At 47.2% G+C, this 24,178-nt stretch overlaps 1 protein-coding gene across 6 annotated transcripts in view; it reads right to left on the reverse strand.

Moving 5' to 3' along the window:
* The window catches only part of CDH13 (cadherin 13), a 1,404,901-nt gene that overhangs the window by 457,883 nt on the left and 922,840 nt on the right, over nt 1-24,178 (reverse strand). For all 6 annotated transcript variants that reach the window (XM_035024712.1, XM_035024708.1, XM_035024709.1 and 3 more), the window contains one exon: nt 23,424-23,576. In XM_035024712.1, coding sequence (XP_034880603.1) covers nt 23,424-23,576 — 153 coding nt within the window. The remainder of the gene's footprint in view (nt 1-23,423; nt 23,577-24,178) is intronic.

Genomic DNA, 24,178 nt, shown 5'->3' on the forward strand with positions numbered 1-24,178 from the left:
CATCAGATCCAGCGTGAAGTTACAGGCAGAAACACTGGAGAAGACTAGACACAGGTGTCTCAAAGCCAAAAGGGAGTGTCTCACTTGTTTAGATGACTCATAATGAGCATTACACCTGAGAAAGTGATGCTGGATGGAACCAGGGAAAACGGATTTCATAGATCAAACCAATAGGAATTGGTGATGGCTTTGAAAAATGTACATTCTAGAAGCCAAATGACACCAAAAGCAAATGGAGGTGAACGAACCATGGAGAAGTGTAGAGATGAAGAGCATCAGGCCAATGGTATGATTCAGAAGTTATGAAATCTCAGGGAGGGCAGAAGTTGGCAAAGCAGAAAATCTAAGTGAGGCCGTGATGAGCCTAAGATTAGGAATGTGGTTACAAATGCAGATGGAAGAAGTAGACAAGGAAGGAAATAATCATATACCACTTGAATGGGGAAAAGAGTAATTTTTACTAATAAAACTACTGTGTCCTTTTCAAGATTTCACATAAAATTTCCCATAGGTGAATTTTTAAAACTTCCTCTTAGAAAATGTTAGTGCAAATCAGGCTCTTATTTTATCAATGATTCCAGAGCTAATGCATCTGGAGGATGAATAAATTCCAGTCCAAATACTTAACTAAATAAAAGCCTATTGTAGGGGCGCCTGGGTGGCTCAGTCAGTTAAGTGTCTGCCTTCTGCTCAGACCATGATCTCAGGGTCCTGGGATTGAGCCCTACATTGGGTTTCCCTGCTCAGCAGGGAGTCTGCTTCTCCCACAGTCTCTGTCCCCCCACCCCCCAGCTCATGCTCTCTCTCTCTCAAATACACAAAATCTTAAAAAAATAAAAGCCTATTCTAAAATCTTGTTGTAACAATAAATAAGAACTAATTCAGATTTAGGCAAAAAACTTCCTGGTGCTACAAGGAACACGAATTTGATTAGGCTTTTTAATAGGCTGAAAACACATTTAAATTATATTTCAAAGCTCAAGATCTAACCCTGGTTAATGTCCCCTGTGCTGAGAAACAGTTTGAATTTACATTTCAAATGAGAAGGCCAATTATTTGTTAACAGAAGACTCCTTGATTATAGGTTTGTAAAGACCACAACTAACAATTCTTTTTTTTTTTTTTAAGATTTTATTTATTTATTTGACAGAGAGAGACACAGTGAGAGAGGGAACACAAGCAGGGGGAGTGGGAGAGGGAGAAACAGGCTTCCCGCGGAGCAGGGAGCCCGATGCAGGGCTCGATCCCAGAACCCTGAGATCATGACCTGAGCCGAAGGCAGACGCTTAACAACTGAGCCACCCAGGTGCCCCAACATAGCTAACAATTCTAAGTCTGGATGGGTTTCTTAGGTTTTACATTCCAAGGAGCCCGGCTCAGCTTCAGCATTTTCTCTCTTAGTACCTCTGAGCAATGTCTGAGATGTTCCTTAAATTAATAATTATCTGTCAGTGCTGAAGTGTAAAGTAAAAGATAAATCATAAATTTTAAAATCGTCTTTTCCTGCCATGGATTTTCTCCAGTGTTTGACCTTAAGTTTAATGAGACTGATATCATCTTCCCACCAAAACTTCTTGTGGTCATTGCCTACAAAGCAAACATCTTCTAAGATGCTCTGTTAAGGGACAGTGGGGGGGTTGCACCCCTGGTCAGGTGAAGCTGCACCCTTAGAATCCACAGGTAAAGAAGCCAACTTAACTGACAGGGTGCAGAAAAGAGCTAACACAGCAGGCCCAAGTCAGCCTGCTTCCAAGGCTGCCTCTTGCCCAGCATCTGGAACTTGGATTTTGAGGGGGTTCTCACTATTCCCAACTGATATGAGAGACTCTCTGTGCCTAACCTGTTTGTGCAAAAATACATGGTTTATGCTGGATACGTGCTTTCCTTCTGGAAGTCTGGAATCTCGCCACATGCCAGGCAGAGGATGTCTATTATGACCAGTCCTCAATAACAACCCTGGCACTTCATCTCCAGTGAGCCTCCCCAGCAGGTGTTCCTGAGCTGACATAAGTCATTGCTGGGGGAATTAAGCCCGTCCTGCACGGTGACTCCATTAGGAAAGGGACCCCTGCAGCTTACACCTGGTTTCCTCTGAACTTTGCTCCATGCACCTTTTCCCTATGCGGATCTTGCTTGGTCTCCTTTCGCTGTGATAATTCGCAGCCGTGGAAATGACCACGTTTAGTCCGTAAGTTCTAGAGATCTACCACAACTGGGGGTGGCCTGGGGGACTCCTGACACACAGCATCCATCAACATTTGTCCAGAAACAGTGTTCTGCGTAACCTAGGGAAACACTGCTCGGTAGGCCAGATGGATCAAGAGAACGCATGTCAGACACAGAGCACAGTTCCTGGCGGGTAAGACAGTAGAGGGCTCTATAAAATTGTTCCTCTGACACTGTTATTAATAATAGTATAATTCTGGGAAAATTAGGAATTCCTGACGCCACACCTCTGAATATCAGCCACGTCCTGGGCGTACTGCTCCACACATCGTAACCAGCCGCTAGCTGTTTGGTGAATGAATTACTGCGCCTTTATTTACAAGGAGCTGTGCCAAGATGGTGAAGGCCATCGAGAGCGCGCTGTCTCAGCCCTCTTGGAGCTCGCAAATCCAAAACACACACTACCAGTAAAGACAGAGCTGGAGACGGAAATACAGAGAAGTCGGCAATAAAAAACAAAGGGATGCAGAAAGCAAGTGGCCAGTACACCTTCCCCAGGCAGAAAGCCTGGCACTCGCGTCCGTTTCTAATTTCCGACACAGAAGTGCAGCCGGATGTCAGAATTCTTCTGTGTTGATGTGGCCTGGGGGGCCCCGTGAAGGCCTTCTCTGCAGTCGGTAAAGCCCATGTGCAAAGGCTTGTCAGCTAATGCGGAGGACACGCTGCACACGGCGGTGATACACTTCCAAAAAAAAAAAAATCTAAATCTAAGCCAGCTGGGATAAAGTGTTGGCTCGATAGATTTCTTACTCCAGTAAAACTAGAGGCTGAGATCTCAAATCCAGACTCCATGTAAGTACGATGGCCTTACATTCCAGCTTGCCAGCACGAGGCTGGACCGATGACTAACCACGTCCTCCTCTCTGTGCCTCAGTTCCCTCAATGGCCAAGGAGGGCAGTAATATAGCACCTGCCTCACTGGGTCCTATAAAGGGCAGCGGAGGCTGTCTGCATGGTATCTGGCACACAGTACGTGCTGGAAAACATGAGCTGCTTGGAGGGCACTTCCATCCGAGCCAGGGAAGATGAGAAACCAGCTGAACGAGGACAGCTGCACGAGCGGCGTGGACGTCTGTTTCCCAAGAAAGATGTTGTCGGTTAGTTGTGCTTTTCTTTTCCGTCAATCTGGAGGCAGCCTCAGGCCTCTGTTCTGGGCTGAACCGTGTCCCCCTGAATTTCATATGTTGAAGCTTTCACTCCCAACACGAATGTACTTGGAGACTTTAAAGGGGTCATTAAGGTTAAATGAGGCCATAAGGCATGGGGGCCCTAATCCCCTATGGCCAGCATCCCTATCAGAGGAGGAAGAGACACCACAGGGGAGAGGCCGTGTGAGGTCACAGCAAAAACACAGAGGGCTGGGGAGAAACCAGCCCTCTGATACCTGGTCTTGGACTTCCGGCCTCCAGGATGGTGAGAATAAATTTCTGTGGTCTAAGTGCCAGTCTGTGGCATTTTGCTGTGGCGGCCGAAGCTGACTAATACAATCTCCAAGAAGACAATCCCCTAAAACAGCTTCTGGGGATTCTCGCAGGTGCTGCTACTGTCCCTGGAGCCAAGACTTCTGCCCGCTCCCTGGGTGCCCTCTCTCACTGATCGAATGCTCTGAAGGCACCTGGATCTTGTGGCTGCCATTGCCGTCGGTGGGTTCACTCTGCCGGGACTTCTCATCTCCCTGTAAGCCCAGCCCAACCTGACCGGGTCATTCACTTCCTCCAGACATGTCTGGTTTAGAAAAACTTGGTTTGAGTTCTGAATTGGCTGCAATTCAGAAAATGTTGGAGGAAACCCTTTACCACCAGAAGATGACCAACCTGTTTGTCTAATGGCGTCTCCATATGGCATGGACTTCCTCTGGGCACCTGCTCCTCCCAGTCACCCCACCTTCGTACACGGCGATCTGTCCTGCCTTTTGACTCAGGGCAAACATCTCCTAATCATTCTCAATGCCTCCTTTTCTCACATCCTACCTTAAACCCAGCAGCAAATTCCGCTGTCTCTTTCTTTTAGACTCATCTCCCATCCAACCGCTTCTAATCACCTCCACCTTGAATGCTTTGACCCAAGCTCTACCCTCTCTCAGCTGCTTGCTGCCACTGCTTCCTGTCTGGCTTTGTGTGTCCACTACAGCCCCGTTCAGTCTATTTCCCACAGCCTGCCAGAATTCCTGGTGAAAGCCCGGTCACGTTGCATCCTGCCTCTGCTCAAAATCTTCAGTGTTTCCCATTTCACTCAGAGGTCGAAGTCCATACAAAGGCCTGCAAGACGCTACATGATCTCCTTCCTCCCCCTCCTATCTTCCTTAAACATACTGACCTCACTTCTACCCCAGGGCCTTTGCATGTGCTTTCAGGGCTGTTGAAAGGGGTCCAGGCCCTGGGGAAAGAATTGGGGCCACTCCAGCAAAGGTAGAGCTGCTAAAAATCTCCCTAGGATTTTCCCTGAGCTCCTTCCCAGACCGTAGGACCCTATCTTTTGTAATATTCTCTGCCCCAGTTGGGCTGGCTGCTCACCTGTGTGGTTCTCTTGTCATGCAGATTCCTGCAGAGCTCACATCCTTCTCTTTCATCAGGCCTCTCCTTAAATATCTCCTCTTCGCAAAGGCCAGCCCAGACCATCACATATAAAATAGGATGTCATTCACTCCTTGCTTTTTCCATCCTCCTCGCCCAGTTTAATTTTACTCAGGGGCATTTATCATCACCTGCCTGCTCTCCTGCTGTAAGTTTCCTGAAAGCAGGAACTCTGGGTCATTGCTTAGTGCCCTGAATAGTATCTGACAGGTCATGGGAGTTGAAAAGTCATCTGCTGAATTAATGAGTGTATGAATGAATGAGTGAGTCGGGGTGGGGGGGAAAGATAAGCACCCTTCAGAATAAGCAAACAGAGTCACAGGAAGTAGACTGGCTATAATGATGCCATACCTTTTTGTCTTCTTGACATGCCGGGGACCCCAGAACCTCTGAGAGAGGTTTGTAGTTAAATGGAGCTATGCAGAGCCGGCCAGTATGATGCCCCCAGCTCAACGGGTAACAAAAGATGACCATCCTGGGGTCACGGAGTTGTGAATCTTACCATGGCAAATGGATGTTTTTTCAGATTAAAAGATATTAATTGCCTTTCTGTAGACAATCTGTGCTGAGAAAGGGCCTTCCCCTCTTCCCTCACTAGTGGTGGCAAAGCATCCGGGCAGTAAAGCACTAACTTCATTTCCTTCTGCCATTCATCTTTTTTATTTCCAACTTGAGCTAACCCAGCTGCTCTCCCTCTGCAGTGATAACTTATAACAGAACTACTGCTGATCTCTCACGTTAAGGAAACCTCACTCTGTTTCTCTTAAGAATGACATGGGCAGGGCGCCTGGGTGGCTCGGTTGGTTAGGTGACTGCCTTCGACTCAGGTCATAATCCTGGAGTCCCGGGATCGAGTCCCGCATCGGGCTCCCTGCTCGGCGGGGAGTCTGCATCTCCCTCTGACCCTCCCCCCTCTCCTGTGCTCTCTCTCTCATTCTCTCTCTCTCAAATAAATAAAATCTTTAAAAAAAAAAAAACGAATGACATGGGCAGGGCTGTTAAACAGCCAGTGTGGCGAGATGGACAGTGTATTTAGAGTGGGAAGTGAAGCATTAGCCCCCAGACCAGCACTGATTCTTGGCTTCTTAAGCTTTCCTTGAGCATGTAACTGGGATACTTTCAATAGCCCATACAGGACATTTTGCAGTGGCTGATGCATCTCTCAGATCTGAATAAGAGACTCACTCCAGACCCCAACTCTTTAGCCCAGAGGTGAGGATGACAGGACACCTGCATTCTTTACAACTAAAGTCAGGACAAAAGAAGGCGTCTTGCCTCTATCTATGTCAGACCTAGTTCTCTAGGATTTGGAGACAGTGTTATGTAGAAGGAAGAAGAAAGAAGTCAAAATGGGATATTCACGATCTTAAAACACAAGTCAAGATTGGTTGAACAAATAGCATGTCTGAAAGATTTGACTCAATCAGAACTTTCAGGGGGTTCAGATGACAGAGACTAGGGTCTTCTCTGCTAGTCCAGCCCAGAACCTACCTGGAACCAACCTATGCAAGAAGCAAAGACCACTGTGGAGATAGAAGCCCGCTCACACACTCACGAGTTTTCCCTAGGATTTCAACTGCTACTAATCCCATCTCAACAAATAGAGCAGCTCACCTAACGGACCTGTGTAAGGGGAAAAACAAGACCCGTTTCTCAGTCCCCATCTCGTTCTCTTGATAGAAATGAACTTGGCAACCAAGCATTCAAGGGGAAGGAACACAGTACAACAGCAAGCCAATGGACCTTCGGAACACCTGGGAATAAATTCCCACTCATTTACCTTCTGGTTGGTTATATGACCCCGAGCATAGTTACATCACCTCTCTGAGCCTCATTTCTTCAAAGCACTGCGGTGTAAAGCCTGGGTGAGTTACCAAAATCAAAAGGCACAAATAATGTTTAGCAAAGCATTCATTAGATGCTCAGTTCTGTGCACTCAACATACAATATCTCCTTTCATCTTGACAAAAGCTCTAGGAAGTAGGTCCTATCATTTCTCACTTTCACAGAGGAGGAAGCTAAGGCCCACCGATTAAGCAGCTTGCCCTGAAGGACATAGCTAGTAAGAGGTAAGGCTAACATGAACACAGACTTGCGTGATGTTAAAGGTGGCTTTTTCACTCATGATGTCCTGGATCTGCAGTCGCCTACATAGTAGCCACCAGCCCTGTGACTATTTAAATTAAAATGAACTAAAATTAAATAAAGTGAAAAATTCAGTTTCGTAATTACAGTAGCCATAGTTGCAGAGCTCAGGAGCCACCACATTGGACTCCCCCACACTGGACAGCAAGATACAGACATTGCCATGCTGCACAGATTTCCATTGGACCACACTTGTCCAGTCCTTCCCCGACACACAGGGCACCTGGCTTTAGGCAGGCACTGATGCATGTGAAGTTTGACAACATCAGAACAGATACCGGCTTCACCAGGCCACATCACAGGGGCTCATCCAGGTTGTGGGGAAGCTGAAGGGGATGCAATTTGGGGGTCCACTTTAAGGAGAAGAACGCAAAGTCACCACACAACCCTGGGAAGAGGGCTTCAGAAGGGGGCCCTAAAAGTTCAGCTTCATTAGTGTCATGGTCCCCTGCTTCCCTCTCGGGAGTAAAGACATTCGCGTGGTCCACCAAGCTGTGGTCATGAACACACTACCACGGGGTGTGTTCCCGTCAGCTCTCTCCTGAGATGGGCAGACCCTGCCCTTTCACCCTCTCTCAATGGCCAGTCTTGTATACTGAACCTCTCTTTGGGCTACATTTTCCTCATATTGTCTGGTACAGATGAGTTGTCCATGCTGCTTTGGAAAACACGGCAGGACAGCCCCCTGATCTTCTTCATCCCCCTTGGCCCTGCCCACCTGTCTCTTCACCCCCTCAACCCCCACCCCTTCCTCACACCTGGGTTTCCTGCCCTGTCATTCCCTCCTCCCTCACCATTTTTATTTCCCATGATTTAAAGAACATGGAGGAAAATTCACCAAATATACAATTTTAAAGTGAATAAGTGAATGGCATTTAGTGAATTCATCATGTTGCACCACCATTACCACTGTCTAGTTCCAAAGCATTTTCATCATCCCCGAAGGAAACCCCATACCCATCGTTCCCTAGTAGTCTGCTTTCTGTTTCTGGGGAGCTGCCTACCAGACACATTTCATTTGGGTGGGAGCATACAACACGTGATCTTTTGTGTCTGACTTCTTTCCCTTGGCGTCATGTTTTCAAGGATCCTCCACATTGTACCTCATTCCTTTGTATGGCTGAGCAATATCCCACTGTGTGCACAGACCACATTTTTCAGCTCACAGACTCACCTCCTGGCTGACTGAAACAAGAGGAGGTGAGAGGAGCCTGGTTTCCACTACATTAATGGAGAAAGAAGGTCCCAGTGTCTCCAGAATCATTTTTCTAGAATGGCGGACCATATAGCATCCCAGGAAAGTGTATTGGCACTACTAAGCATCTCCAAGCCGACTGCTCCTTTCTGATCTCATTAATTAAACACTTTTTCTCCCCAACATTATCCACAGTGTGATTTTTTTATAACGGTTAATAGTTCTTATAGGAGAACACTGTTGAGAGTTTGGGTTTTTTAAATATGTGGAATATGAGGGTTTAAACAGGCTTCTCAAGTGCAGGTCTCTAAAATATCTTTACTGTGTTAAATGTGCACTGTGAATTTTAAAGAAGCAATTATAATTTTCAATGTTTCCCAAACTTTCAATGTTTCCCAAATATTCCCAAGGGAGTGTGTGTGCATGTGTGTGTGTTGTGTATGTATTTATGTGTGTGTGTGAGTGTGCATGTGCTCAGATGGGCATCTCTCAGTTCTTATATTTCTCAGAAAAAGTTATGCTGTGTTAATATCTGAATCCTTTTCAGGTCCACATAACTGGGGGGGCTGGAGTCCACACACATTAGAGATTGAGTGCTTCTGCCAGGCTTAAAATAGGTACATTTGGAATTGCAAGTTAAATATCTTAAATGCATTTAAATGCAAATCATTCCTGAATTAATCATATAAGCGATATAAAGTGTCATGAGTTTGAATTGCAGTCAAATGGTAACAACCCATAACTTATAATATCCATTTGGAAAATATTTTAATCCTTCAGCACTTCAAAGCACACAAGTTTGAGGATCTCAAAGGCAGAGAGCTATAAAAAAGGGAAAAAAGTATCTTTGAGAAGTGCACATTCCAGCATGTAACCTCAATATATGTATTAACACTTAAAATATAATCTGCTTAAGTGTTCCGTATAGTTGGAAATTGTGTTTCTGAATAATATCTACATAATTTTCAATAAAAGTAAACTTGCAGTAAATTATCGAGATCTTAAGGTACCAGAGACAAATGGCCTTTGCTGGAATTAGTTTTCCCTCAGGAGTAAGGAAATGGAATTTGTCTTCCGCAATAAGAAAAAAAAAATTAGAAACACCATGAAGAATAAAAAATGCACACTGGCGAGCTCTGCTAGAACATTACTGGGTGCTTCTCAGAATTAAGCGTGGAGAAGCTCGGGCCAGGTGGAGCCGCGACGAGCCAGGGGGCCAGCTCACCTGCAGTCTGGTTGCTGAGAACCTGGCCTGGTTAGATGGTAGGCTCACCACCAGAGCGCACACGCTGTCACTTGCGAAGCTCACGGCAGCCCTACCAGGCAGGTTTTATTCTCATTTTATCCTGGGGCTTCTCAGCAGGGGAACGGTTGGCTTTTGGGGCTGGATCATTCTTTGTGGTGGGGGCTGTGCTAGGGATTATAGGAGGCCTAGTGGCATTCCTGGTCTCTACCTCCACATGCCAGTAGCATCCCTCTCCCAGTTGTGGCAACCAGAAATGTCCCCCGACTTTGCCACCTGTGCCCTGTGGGCCAGCGTCATTCGAGTCTAGAACCACTGGCTTACAGTGAGCAGACCAAGCACTCAGTACTTGCATGAAGTGTGGTGGAGTCAGTGTGTGCCCAGTGCTCTGGAGGGGAGGAAGTGGGTTTGTCCTTTGGCTCCTTCACCTACCGGCTATGTGACCTGCTTCCTGACGTTTCCCTAAGCCTCAGTTTCTCCAAACGAAAAAAGGCAAAAAAAAAAAAAAAAAAAAAAAAGAGTATCTTCAAGTTTCTTGGGAGTAGATGCTCCTGAGGGGGGCAATGAATGTGTTCCATTCATTCTTAAATGCCTTGTGCCTAGAACAGTGTTTCTGGCGTGCTAGGGGGCTCTTGGAAGAGATTGCCTCGGAAGTGCATCGAGTTCAAGCCTGATACAGGCCCTGCACAGCCAAGCTGGGCTGTTGCTATTTTGTTTAAGTCGCCCTGGGGCAGGAATCTGGAGCTGCCTGGGTCCAATGGTGAAGACTGGCTTAGGGTCAGAATCAGGTTGCTGGTATCTGCCTACTGAGGCTGAGTGATCAGTACTCCATCCACGGGTTAAGAGGGCTTCAGAGCAGGTCACTCTTTGGGCCCCACCTTGTGCTAAGTGATGGATCCAAAGCAGCTCTGGAATGAAATGAAAATCAACCATTCCCCGACTCTCATTTGCTCTGAAGAAAATGATCCTCGTAAAACACCACAATGAAACGCTAAACACTTCAACATAAACGCACTTCTCTTCAAGAAGAGTAACGAGGATAGTGTGAAAGGCCTGGACGTTTGAGCTCTGGTAGGAAGACCCAGCAGCAAGCAACAAGCTTCCTCCAACCTTTAAGAGACAGAATCCCAGGGCTGCCACAGAGGGTCAGCTGAGCGTTTCCTCCCTCTAGTTCTCTCTGTCTGAACCAAACTGCCGGCTGTGCCATCCGTCCCCAGATTCGGGGAGTGACCACGGCTGGGGCCGAGCCTAAGATCATCCATCACTTACCAGCTGTGTGACCATGCATAAATTCCTAACCTGCTCTGTGCTTCTACTTCATCTATAAAAGGGGGTATGGTGATAGGCAGCATGATGGCCCCCATAGATGTCCACAGCCTAGTGCCTGGAAACTGTGGCCATGTTAGGTTCTAGGCAAAGGGGAGCTAAGGTTGCAAATGGAATTAATGGGCTGATCAGCTGCATTTACAATAAGGAGGTTATTCTGGATTATCCAGGGGGACCCCGTGTAATGGCAGGGTCCTTAAACAGGAGACAGAGAATGGGTAGGGAACCAGAAAGATGTCAGTGTGAGCAGGGTTCAGCCCACCATTGTCAGCTCTGAAGATGGAAGAGGCCACAAGCCAAGGCAAGTGGGCAGTCTCTAGAAGCTGGAGGAAGCAAGGGAATGGATTCTCCCGAAGCCTCCAGAAGGAACCAGCCCTACATGCTGCAACCTTGATTTTAGGCCAGTGACACCAGACTTGACTTCTGGCCTCCGGAATAGTAAGAGAACAGATTTGTTTTGTTTTAAGCTACTAAGTTTGTGATAGTTTGTTATGGCAGAAACCGGAACAGAGGGATGGAGGTTCCTAATACACTGAGTCAATGCAAGGATTAGAGCCCCTCTTCTGAGGCCTGCATGCAGCTCCCTGAGCAGTGCTCTGGAGAGGGACCGTGCTGGGTGAGAGTAGCAACAAGGAGCTTTGTCTCGTATGCTACCCCTGCAGTCATTCTCCCTTTGCAGAGCCTTTTCCAACAACTGTTTTACTGACTCAAGAAGCAGTATGCAAATGAACCCGGGCAGCCCCTGCTCATGATTGGGAAATGGGGCTTTGCTTCTGGCCTCTTTCAACTCTGGGTCCAACAGCATCCCCGTCATTTAAAGGGCACACACATTTAGACTTCCCTGGGCAATCTCCAGAAAAGGGGAACTTATACACTCCCTTTTGGGACTGACTATGGTCTCAAAAACTCTTAAAATCAGATTATCAACAGACTGCAGGAGCTGCCAGTTCCTAAGGGATATGAAGGTGTCCTAAGGGATATGAAGGTAAGTTAGTCCAGGAGTTGGCAAACCTTTTCTGTAAAGGGGCAGAGAGTAAATCTTTCTGGTTCTGCAGGCCATATTTTGCTGCTGTTGTGTGTAGAGCTTATTAGGCTCTGCACTGAAACTCAAACAGAAAATGCATTTGCAATGAATTGTGAGATGCCAGTCACCTGGTTTTTGGGCCTTTCTGACTGGCTGGCAAGACCTCTGCCTCACGTCTTTGCCTGTGTTGCGCCCCGGGTGTTAGCCATCCACTGAATGTGTACCCCAAGCCAGATGGGTGTGATCCACTTGGAAGAGCACAGGGCTCTCATCCTGACTTCTTACTGTCAGACGTGGTCAATGTGGTCTTGGATCCCATGAATGTTGTTTGACTTGCTAAGTCATCATTGGGTAAGGATGCCTTCTCACTAAATTCTCAGGCTTCCTTCACTTTATTCCACCTCTGGGGTGCCTGCTCTGGGATGCTGAGCCAGGCTGTTTGGCCCCAGCTGCAGGCAGGGAAGGAGCACCCCTGAGTGACAGAGCATTGTCGAGTCCTATTCAGTGAGCAGTCATCTTTCCAACATGGTACCAGGAAGGATGGCCTTTGCTTAAAGGGGCCTATTATGCAAACTTCTGCATCTTCAGAAGAAAGAAAAATAATATGGAAATGATCTTTTTGCACCTAATGCCTCACTGCGAAAAAAAGATAAGCCTTCTTCATAATAAAGATCTTAAAACAGATGCCAATCAAACGAATCGATAGCTAATAGCTCCAGCCAAGTGTGTTTAATAAATAATCTTGAGATAGCACACTGATAAACCCCCATAGAAGACAGAACTAAAACCTTGGAATTTTAACAAAGAATGTTCACTTGGCCTGGAGACTGAGCCAAACTAATGGGAAGGGCCAGCCAACACACAAAGCACCCCAAGTCCTCCACACGTTGATTCAGAATAAAGAAAAGTTCTCTGGTTTACTCTCGTCTACAAGGGAACTTTAATGCTGAGCTCAGGGAAGGCAGGGCTTTATCTTTTCTCTCTCTCCCCCCAGTGCCTGGTAGGTGCTGGGTTCTCAACAAATGAATGCATTTTTAATTTCTATTTCATGGCAATTAGTTTGTTATTATTGACTTGTTCAAATAAATCTTCCTGAAATGCCAATCGGATGTCACTCCCTTGCTGAAAACCCTCCTAGGCTTCCTTAGAATAAAATCCAAGCTCCTGACCCTACCTTGCAAGGCCTGGCAGGACCTGGCTCTCCAATTCCTGCTATGATCCATCTCAAAGTATAGTTAATATACTCACGATGAGTCTGGACGCCTCTCCTGGGTCTTCCTGGGTGAGAATGCTGTCTATCTGATCTGTGCCACTCTGGCTTCAGAGACCCGGAGACAGGACTTGCTAGCTCCCATGCATTCTTTGCAACCAAAGCAGTCCTTGCCAAATCCAAATCTGATCATGTCACTCTCCAGCCTAAAATCCTCTATCATCTGCCTGTCACCTATGGGTACGATGTCTAAGCTGATTCTTTAGCACTCGGGTCCCACCTTCTCCCCGTGCCATGTTCATTTCGTGTCCCCCAGGGGAGCCCTGCTCTCCAGCTCCTCCGGAAATGTCTGAAGCCCCTTCTTCTGTCCCCTCACCTTGGAACACTCTTCCTGACCTGCGCCCCTCCCTGTCACTTGGCTAACTCCTTACTCTCAAGCACTTGCTTTGATGTCACGTCCTCTGGAAGGCTGGAAGGCTGGTCCTGAGCCCTGCCCTTGCCCTAGGGCAATGTCCCCAGCTCGACTGTGAGCTTTACAAGGACAGGAGCACTATCCCTTAACAGGTGCCCCAGCGACAAACACAGACCTCTTGCCTATTCAAGCTTGATGAATACTTGAGTGACTACACCATGGTCTGTCTTCAGACCCTCTAAGAGGCCAGCCCCCTGCCAGTGCCTGCAGATCATGGTGTGCACGGTCTGTCCTGTGTATTCTAAGATACTGAGCGACATCTCTGATCTCGACCCGCTAGATGTCAGTGGCACCAATCCCCCCAGTTGTGACAACCAGACATTGCCAGATGTCCCCTGGGGGGCACAAACACCCTGCTGACTGTGGCTGACACTGTGGTTGAGAACCCCTGCTATGAAGGACACCCGAGAGGTAACGACAGCATTCCTGCCCTCAGACTTCCCATCAGGCCTGCCTACAAACGTCCTCTCCCACTCTGGGTGCCAGAGCCTCGCAGCATCTCGTATCCTTCTCTGTATGTTTAATCTGCTCCGGTTTTGTTCCCTGTACTTAACAACCACCTGACATGTTATATACTCACTAATTTCCATTTATTGACAGAGTTCTGTACAGGAACTTGGTGGTTTGTTCACAGCTCTGTCCCCAGCACCTGGAAAGGGCTACTGGCACTAATTAGGCATCCTGTCAATGTGGGCTGAATCATTCTTGTGGGTGATCTGGGTCCTGCCTGATGGGGCTGCTGGGTGTGTGCCCGTCCTGAGACAGATCCATCCTTTTGGGGGTCCCGGGTTGCCTTCCCACAGGCACTGCCCCACTTCCCTCCACCTCTCTTGGCTGGAAGAGAAGCTCCATGGGTAAAAGCTTGTGTTCCTCCTTGCTCCCGTTTACCCTGGGATTCTGTGCACGGGTTCTCTCCATTTCAGATCTGTAGCAGTTAAGGAGTCTGCCCCAGTTAAACAGTAAGCAGCCGGCCAGCCAGAATTGAGGTGGGTTATGGGTAACCTGGAGGATGGCCGCTCCCCAGTGCCAGATGAGGACATGACTCATATTTGTATTAATCTCCCATCATGAGAACGTCCAGCTTTCAACCTGCTCAAGGGGAACTCAGTCCCCATTATGATATTATTCCCCAAGTATTTCTTAGGATGTCCAAAGCTAGTTTCACAAGGGCTCCCAATTAATGTTGTCTTCTTCTTCCCCTTCATTCTTCCCCCTTGAGGGCCCTTCACCATGGTCATCTACCCACTAATTGCCAACCCTTCCCACACCAAAGTGCTGCCTGGGTCTCAGGGGTCAGGGGTGGGGATGTCTCTCTTCTGAATTACATCATCCTTTGTCACTTGGCTTCATAGCCATAGTGCTTGAACCGAGAATTTTACCCTGTCTTTTGTACTTGGTTTAATTAGCTTCTGGTCCTCACCTCCAATTTTGCATAGTATCTCATAAAAAAAATAATTCCCATCATTTTCTGCCCTCTAACCCAAGAGTGTCAAGCTTACTTTAAGGGGCCAGAGGAGAAGCACAGCCTGTTCTCATCTTCTCGTTTGTGCTTCTTTCTTCCTCGTCCATGCCCCTGAACAAATTCCTTCCCTCCCCGGCTCATTTTTACCAAATGAAAAAAAAAAATCTTTATGCCAACTGATGACTGCAGCAAGCGGGGGAGCGAGTAGTGGGAGCTAAGAGGGATGTTTTATCTGTGTCTGCAGGGTCTGGTCCCAGAGCGGTCGGCCACCATGCCTGCTATCGAGGGATCACAAAACACGGGCAGTGGATTTTGAGCCCTGGGAGTCAGAGCTGTTGCCCAATAAACTCGTTCTTATTTGTAAACTTAACAGTTTAGAGTAAACGGTTCTAAGGGCTCTTGCTGTCGTGATGTATTGTGATTCTTCATTTGCGAAGAACAAACACCCCCAAGCCGTCACGCTGAAGGGTCGCCGTTGTTAGATGCGTGGAGAGATAAGGGACGCATTGTTGTCACACGTCTAGCGTTCCATGAGTGCATGCAGGTGCAGCCTGCGGGCCCGGCCCGCGGAGGAGCAGGCCGAGGGGCGTTGTGTTTGCCCACCTGCCAAGATGCAAGACCTCTTCTGAGGAGTTTGTGCAAATGAGGTCTAGGAAAGCACATTCCCGCAGCCCTGAGTGGGGAAGCAACTTTGCTTAGTGGACCAAAGAAATAATCAGCCAGGAGCACCCTGACCCGGGGACGCGGTGGGCTCGGCGATGTCGCTTAACCTCTTCATGCCTCAGCTTCACCAGCTGCACCTGGCAGATAAGGCTGGATTGCAAAATGAGGTGCTTGGAAATGTGAAGAGCGGAACCAGAAGGAGCCAGACGGAGATGCTCGGGGGTACTGGGGTGCGGAGAGGCCGTGACCAAATCCTGAGTTATTTATTTTTTTTCTAACTGTAGTCACAAGACAACCTGTTCATTTGTTTATCCAATTCTGCTTTTCTGCATTTCGGTTTTTTAAGTGCTGGGTCTAAACAAATGCCAGAAAGTAGTTAGCTTCCGATGTTCGCGCAGAGTCAAGCGGCTGACTGAGGGGAAGGAAGACCTTTGATTTTCTGCTCTTCCGTGTGGGAAACTGCTCCGTGTGCTGTCTCACTTGAGATTCACAACAAACCTACCTGGTGGGGGGTGATTATCCCCATTGGTTTGAGTAAACTGGGGTACAGATGGGTTAGATTAATCCAGTGGTTCTCCAACTTGGCCACACAATGGAAACACCTGGAGTTTTATAAACGTACTGATGCTTGGTCCCACTCCAAGACACGCTGATTTAATTGGTTTGGAGAGCAGCTTGGGCATCAGGAGCTTTAAAATCTCCCCAGATGGTTTTCATGTGCAGCAAAGTTTGAGAACCACAAATAAACTAGTTGAGGCCCCCAGATGTAGTAAGACAGAAAAGCCCGTTCTGCTGGCCCCAGGGCCAGCTTCCTCCTATCAGGAATTATCTTCTCCTGTACCTGTTCAAATATTCTGAAGACAGTTTCATCTCTGGCCTAAAAGGCCGGTTTCTGAGAAATAAGCAAACACTCTGTCACATGGCATTTAACAATCATCCAGCCTCTAGACAGGACAGAGCAAAGAAGCCTGGGCCGGATCTGCCTGGCTCCCCGGACCCATTACTGAAACAAAAACAAGGCAGTTGTGAAGAGTACGAGCTGGAGTGTGGAGGGCGTCCACATGGCGGACCAGAGCACCTGGAGAAATAAACACCTTTAAGGCACAACTGGTTTCCCCCGCGGGACTGTAACGAAATCGGCTCCCAGCCCACCATCAGTGACGCACATTAACACATCGAGCCAGCCAGCTACAGTGATGCTAAGGCTCAGGAGCACTGAGAGCTGGGGGACAACGGCACGTGAGGTGAGGTGATGGCTCCTGGCTCGGGAACACTTAGCCAGTGGCTGTACTGAGCCCTAGTCTTGTACATCCCACTCACCACCCGCAACGAAGCCAGGGCGTGATCGGGCCGTCTTGCCGCCCGACGTAAAGATGAGAAAACGAGAAAGAATTAAACAACTTGCCAAAGGTGACACCATGAAATGGCCCATATTCACCCTTTGTTCACCTGTACAAATTTCATATAGTTCCTACGACAGCAGAATCAAAATTCTAACCTCAGTCAGTCTGATTCCAGAGCCTGAGCTTTTAACCCAGGGTCTCTGTCTCCTCCCAATCAAGTTCTTTCCAAGGTCACGTGCATTATTGATTGACAGGCCCATAATAATGAGAGAAGCTGGGATCAGAGGTGTGAAGCCACACACTCTCCTGGGCATGGGTTGGTGACCTGCCCTCAGACAGCCGTGCCTATCACTGACTGTCTCCTCCCTGGAATAAGATGGTACCGATGATGTGGGGGCTGACGCTGTAGACCTCAATGCCACCCAGAACCCCTTGCTAGCTCAGCAACAGTCCTTCCTATGACCCAGGTTCTTCCCTGCAGACATCCCGGCGTTAGACTTGGCAATGGAAGTGGGACAGAAGGCAGAAGTTCTGCTTCGTGGATCTACAGTTCAGAAAGCATGCTGTAGGAATCACTGCACATTTCTGGGCAGCCAAGGCGGACCCCATTCTGAGCATCACAGGAACAGGGTGGCGGGACGAGGAGGCAGCAGTCACTGCTCCTCTAGAACAGTGGTTCACAATTTTGCCCCTATGGGACGATTGACACTATCTGGAGACATTTTAGACTGTCAAGACTGGGATTGGGGGTATTATTAGGGTCTAGGAGTTCGAGACCAGCCATGTTTCTAAACACCCTGCAGTGCACAGGCCAGCCTCCGTAATAACGAATTATTCAGCCCCAAATGTCAACAGTGCCCAGGCTCAGAACCCTTGCTCTACAACAGTGTCATCTAAGGCTGGGTATTTCCTGTAGCACCACCAATAGTCGTGTCCCACGTGAGCCAGGTTATTGGGTCCCTCTGGCAATTACATAAGCTCCCTGTACCCTTTAATAAACCACTTTCTTTATACACGAGTTGGGAGGGATTTTGAGGAGTACCACCAAGAATCCTATCTAAGAAAGATGGCCATGGGGGTGATCAGACTAGAGGATGAAGAAGGATGTAACTCGTTCCTCCAACCGCAGGCCAGGGGAACCTTCCAAGCACAAATATTATCAAGGGCTGTGCAGTCCTATCATGTAATGCATGCATGATCCACGTAGACCATGGACATTATTATAAACAGATTAATCACCTAAATAACTCTCCGAAGTGGGTAAATCTACATGTTTTGGTTCTCTTACAATCACTAATGTTATGAAACATGTATTTCGACTTGACAGCATTTTTCACCTTAATGTATTGTCTGCCAAATTGTCTTGGAGCGATCTATGGGTTAGAAACAGGGCAGAGCCACATGAGTGAAAGGAAACACAGGAGGAACCTTCTTTCTGCCAGGTGGATTCCAATTCTATGGCAATAATCTTAACTACAAATTCAAAACGTATCCAAGAAATTGGCTTGAAGGAGAGCAAGTTATAGTCCAGAAAATGTGAACAAATATTCAGAAGGAGACAGCGAAATCCTGCTCATGTGCTGAGGCCAAGAACACAGGTTGTTCCACTTACTGGTTCTATAACTGGGCAAGGTAACATTATTAAGCTCATCTTTGTGAAGATTAAATGAGATCATCATTTAGGTATTTAGCACAAAGCCTTGGCGCGTTGTATATGTTCAATAAACACTAGCACCAACAGTAATAACAATAATGTATCTTGGGAACCACTTTGGCCCTCAGCTAACACATCCATAAAGGCAAGATAATAAACCAGTTCCATAGGTTTGTGTATCTAGTACTCTAGAGAGCTCTTGGGCACCTAACGGGTGCCTAGTAAATGCTAGTTCTCTCTCTCCTTTTCTCCCACCCAGCTCTGACAATGCCCAGTCCTCGGTATGTCTCCCAACGGTGGACAACAGAACAGGGTGAATATGCCCTGCCCATGATACCTGCCCACCTCGATGGCCTGACTTCCTGTTTTGCCCCCTACCTCCTGTTGAACCCATCCCAGACTGCCTACTGGCCCCCCAACCTGCCTAACAGACTCTGTCCCCCACTCGACTCCTGTCCTGCCATATTGACAAATTCACAGCCAGCAGATTATATTCACAGTGTGAGGGAATCATTACCACCTGCTAATATTTTTATAGAATTTCATAAACTTGGTCATTCATGAGTCATTTACAGTACTTTATTCCAATGAAGAGTTCACAAATCACTCAAATGCTGGCAAAATGCATAATAATGAGTAATATTTCAGGAGTCTTTGCATTAACATGTCAGCTTCCAATACTGTAAGAACTAAATTAATTTACCAGGTGCCACTTTGGGTCAGAAGCTTGGGAAGCCCTTTGGGGGCTGGGGTAGGGAGAGTGGGCAGGTGGCAGTAGGTCATGGACGAAGACGGTATTTAGGAAGACATCAATCATCAAGCCAATCACACCCCCTTTCCAGTCCCAGTAAGGGGAGTTCCTGACAAAGAAGGCTGGAGACGTGCAGATTAGGTATCAGATTCTAACTGAGGGTAAAACTGGAAGAAGGATTTCTTAGTGGTTGGAAGCGCAGGGCTTTGGAGGTGGAGAGACGTGGATATGGATCCCAGATTCTACACACCCCAGCTGCGAGACCTTACAAAAGTTATTTCACAGTTATTTGCTTATCTGTAAAATGGTGTTAACATCTACGTCTTAAGTCTCCTGGGTGAAATGAGTTAAATAAGAGAACGTGTATGAAGTATTTAGCGCAGTATCAGCCATGTAGTGTTCAATAAACGGTAGCTTTAATGATGATAAAAATTCAGGGGCCCAAGGACCAATTATCCCTGGTTATTTCTTATTGTGCAAATCCCCAAGGCTTAGTTCTGAATGCTTTCCTGTTGGGTTTGGGAAGTAGCAAGCAGCATTTGACTTGCATGTGAGGAGCCCTTAACTTTAAAATAAACAGCACCAACAATGGAGCGCTTATGATGGAATTTCATTCGCCCACAGGCTTGCTGCTTCTCAGAACTTGCCAGAGGGGAAATGGAAAATGTGGGGCTTGGAGGATCCAGCTCTTGAAAGAAGGTTGTTTGCTACCAACCACGATGACCACCGTGAATGGGATGCATCTAACTGCCGCTAGGAGAGTAGATTCTTTCTAAACGGGTGCTTGAAATGGACAGGAGTTGCAACATTCCTGCGGGCAAAGTGTATCAACTAGGGTAACCCAGTAAATCTAGAAATAGGAGAACCAAACAGAGGGTGATGGGGACATTCCTCTGCAAGGACAGGAAGGAAACGGGACAAAGACTAATAAAAGAGCAAGCAAGAGGCGTGGGGAGTATATTGTCAGAAACAGGGCCCCTAAGGCTAGGTGAGAGTGGCTCTGGGCCAGGCTGCTGTTGGGCTGTTGTACCTGGGTGCTCTTGTAAGACCCCGCATTCCCACCAGGACCAGCATCTCCCCACTGGGCACTCGTGGCCCTGTGCCCGGGGGTAAACTACGCCACATGATGAACAAGGCACTGTGGGCCAGCAGATCACATGCCCAATGGTGAGGAGTTTAAAGCAGTTCATTGTGAAACAAAGCCTAGGCATTAAAACAAAAGCTACGTGAAGGCTGGGAACCCGGTGTGTCTGGTTTCCCACCAGATTCCCCTAACACCTTGGAGGGAGTGCCTCACTCTGTGTCTTCAGTCAAATATATGTAGAAAAAAATGAATAATTAATCAATAGGCTATGAAACTATAAAATAAACTCAATATCACCCATGGAAAGTTCACGCTTGATCTGGGCAGGCTGGGCTACAACCTTCCTTGACCATCCATCATGAATCTCTCACTCATGTGGTGAGATCATATAGTGCTCACGGGGTTTCTGGCATTATTCTAAATGCGTGACACATATTAACTTATTTAATCCATTAAAATCCTCTAAGATAGTATTATTATCATTCCCATTTTACAGATGAGAAAGTTGAGACATACCCCCTGCCCAAGTTTCCACAGCTAGTCTGTGACATCATCTGGTGCAGCAAATGCGGCTGTGTATAAAATTATGTTTTTAATTGCTATGATACTATATGGCTTCACTTTAAGGAAAAAAAAAATACGAGAAGTTCCAAGCCACAGACCAGGCTCTATTTTACTCACTGATGAACAACTGAAAGCTGATTAAAGCTAGCAATTTTAGCTTCTACAGTCCTTAGAGGCACAAGTACTATCCCCGTTTCATGGATGAGAATTGTAAGATCAGAGAGGGTAAGTGCATTTCCCAAGATCACACAGCTCAGTAAGTAGCAGTCCTGAGCCTCAAATAGCAATTTGCGACACGAAGAGCTCTTAAACGTGATCACTGTGCTATGACATTATAAAATGTATTGTGTCCTTAGTTTCCCATGTCTGAAAACTAATGGCTCTTCCCATGATAGGCGTGGAAAGAGACGAGGCCATGCACCTATGGACTGGTGCTGGCTTTTCGGGCAGCAGCTAGACCCCGACAGCTGCCACGTCCCCTCTGGTTGCTGTCGAGGTCACCACTTTCAGAGGGTGCAGCATTCCGTTTCTGCAACAACCAGGTTCCCCACAAGTAGACACTAAGGACACTCTGCTCACCCTTTGGTGATTTCTGACAGATGGTACCCCTGCAGATGCTCGCAGCATCTACCCTTTGGCAAAGCTTCTGAGAGCGGAGTGTGGGAAGCACCCTCATCTTCCCCGGACCCAGGACCCTTGGGCACGTTGCTCAGCATGAGATCTGCTGACAGACATGGTTCCAGAACCTTCCCTGGGCAGCTTCTACTTGTCCAGTTCTTGGATTCCTCCAACACCCTCACACTGTCTTCAATGCCCTGGAAACTCAGAGCAATCCGATAGGGAGATGAGGGGGACTCGAATTCTATGGATGGGATCCTGAGGACCAGAGCTTACATGGTCTTCCCAAGGTCAACAGCTCGGGATGACAGGGCAGGCCAGACCCCAGGGTACCCGTTTTCCATCCAGAGCACTTAGTTTTCAATGCACTGTCCCTCTACCCTCTGTCTCTAATAAAGGAACAACACAGGTTTGGGTGAGAGAGAGTAGTGTTGCTGCCATGGAATTGGATTATTCTTATGTGGTGTTTTGACCAAGAAAACCAGAGATGCTAAATCTTGTCCTATAAATTGACCACCACCTTCTGACCCCGATCCAGGGAAATGCACAGGCCAAGGCCATGACGATGGAACACAAACATTGTTGGCTGAGCCTTGTTCCCACAGTGCCTGCTTGCAGCTCAGTGCACTGCGCCCCACGGAGGGCATTTCCTGAAAATGGCCGAGAATTCCATCTCATTTCTCAAAGAATGAGCTCATACCCTCAGAGGCCTGGGTCTGTAACACAGGCTGTGAGAAGGGAAGTTTTGGGGGGTGTTGTAAAGAAGGGAGAGGACTGACCTCAAGCCCATATGAGAGTTAGTGCTCACCCCAATATCTGTTTGCCACTGCTCTGGTCTGTGTGTCCTGAATGGGTATCCACTTCTGAAACTACCCTTTTACAAAGAGCCTTTTATTTCTCCATAAAAAAATAACTTAAGGGGCACCTAGGTGGCTCAGTCAGTTAAGCGTCTGACTCTTGGTTTTGGCTCTGGTCATGATCTTGGGGTCCTGGGACCGAGCCCCGCATTGGGCTCTGCACTCAGCAGGAAGTCTGCTTGAGCTTCTCTCTCTCTCTCCCTCTGCCCCTGCCCCTGCTCACTCTCTCTCTAAAATAAATAAATAATTCTTTAAAAAATAAACTTAAGTACTTTGTAGAAAAATCAGAAAAACAAAGAAAAAGTCGGTAACACCCAAATACAACCATTAACACTTCGATTTTTCTTTCATCATGTTTCTTCCCAAATCTACACCTGTTGTGATATGTGCAAATTCTCAATTTGCATGGAGGATACCACATGTATTTGTGTGTCTGTTTCCACTCAATATCTTGAATTTCTCCCATATAACCAGAACTTCTTCAAAAGTGTTTTAAATGTATAAAACCTCCTTGCAAAGTTGTGCCATAATTTAACCACTCCCCCATTGCTGAATATTTAGCAAAATTGGTTCCATTTTAAGGATCGTGTCTTGCTATAACAGCATTACACAAAAGTCTAAATTCCTCCCTATTTCCTTAGGGTAGATTTCTAAAAGTACAATGATCCCATCCAAGGGTTCACAGCTTTTATAGCTGTTCATAATTGAGCCAGTTTTTGGAAAGCCCAAGCTGCCCTCACGGTTCTGACCTCCTCTGAGATTCCCCAAGGGTCCCCCTTCTTGGTCTCCAGTGCCCAAAGTCTCACAGAGGCCTGCAGGCTCTGCTGATGAGAAAGGGGCCCCTATTGTTACCCTGCTGGGGTTCAATGCCACTTGGCTCTCACAGAGACACACTTAAAGCCGCACAGCTCCAGGTTTGATGAGGCACAGAAATAACGAGTTCAGTGGGAAGACAGTAGTCTCGGAAAAGCCACACGTCTGCAATTCAGGGTGGGCACTTGAGGAACACTCACCTGATAAGTAGCGATCGTTTCTCTGTCCAAGGTCCGTGTCACGGAGACGCTACCTGTGTTCTCATTGATTCTGAAAATTCCTTTAGGCTCTTGATCCACTCCCTTTCCAGTGAGCCGGAACTTGGACCCTTCCGGTCTGTCACTATCGACTACCTGGTCAGAGAAACAGAATGACATTTAAGACTCTGGCTGGAAAACACAGAGAAAGCACATTTTCAGTATAACTCAGTGACCAATCCACTAATCACAGGTGCCGGCGGCCAGATAAACCCGACTAAGGCAGCATCACCAAAAATAGCATCATTGCTTAACACCTTTCATCCTGACATGCAAATCTTTGTGGCTTACAGCTGGGGAAACTTTCCAGCATGGTGGGAGGGGGACGGACACGTAGGGATAGATCTAGATGGGAAATCACTCCAGGACATTCAAGATTGGACATTCTTATTGCTACTCTCAAGAAAAAGATTTTTTTTTTTTTTTTTTTTCCTGCAAGCCAGACCAAATAGACCATGGGAAAAAAATGAGTGGGCAGTACTGTAGTGGGCAGGCATTCACGGAAGTTCTAACTATTTACAAAACTCAGTCATCAGCAATGTCACCTGCACCATTGCTTCTGGGTAGCAGGCCCGATGCTCAGGAAGCATTTTTTTTTTAAAGATTTTATTTATTTATTTGACAGAGAGAGACACAGCGAGAGAGGGAACCCAAGCAGGGGGAGTGGGAGAGGGAGAAGCAGGCTTCCCGTCGAGCAG

The sequence above is a fragment of the Mirounga leonina genome, unplaced genomic scaffold (genome assembly GCF_011800145.1).
Source record: "Mirounga leonina isolate KUSES-001 unplaced genomic scaffold, KU_Mleo_1.0 Mir_180, whole genome shotgun sequence".
In the NCBI taxonomy this organism is placed as follows: Eukaryota; Metazoa; Chordata; class Mammalia; order Carnivora; family Phocidae; genus Mirounga; species Mirounga leonina.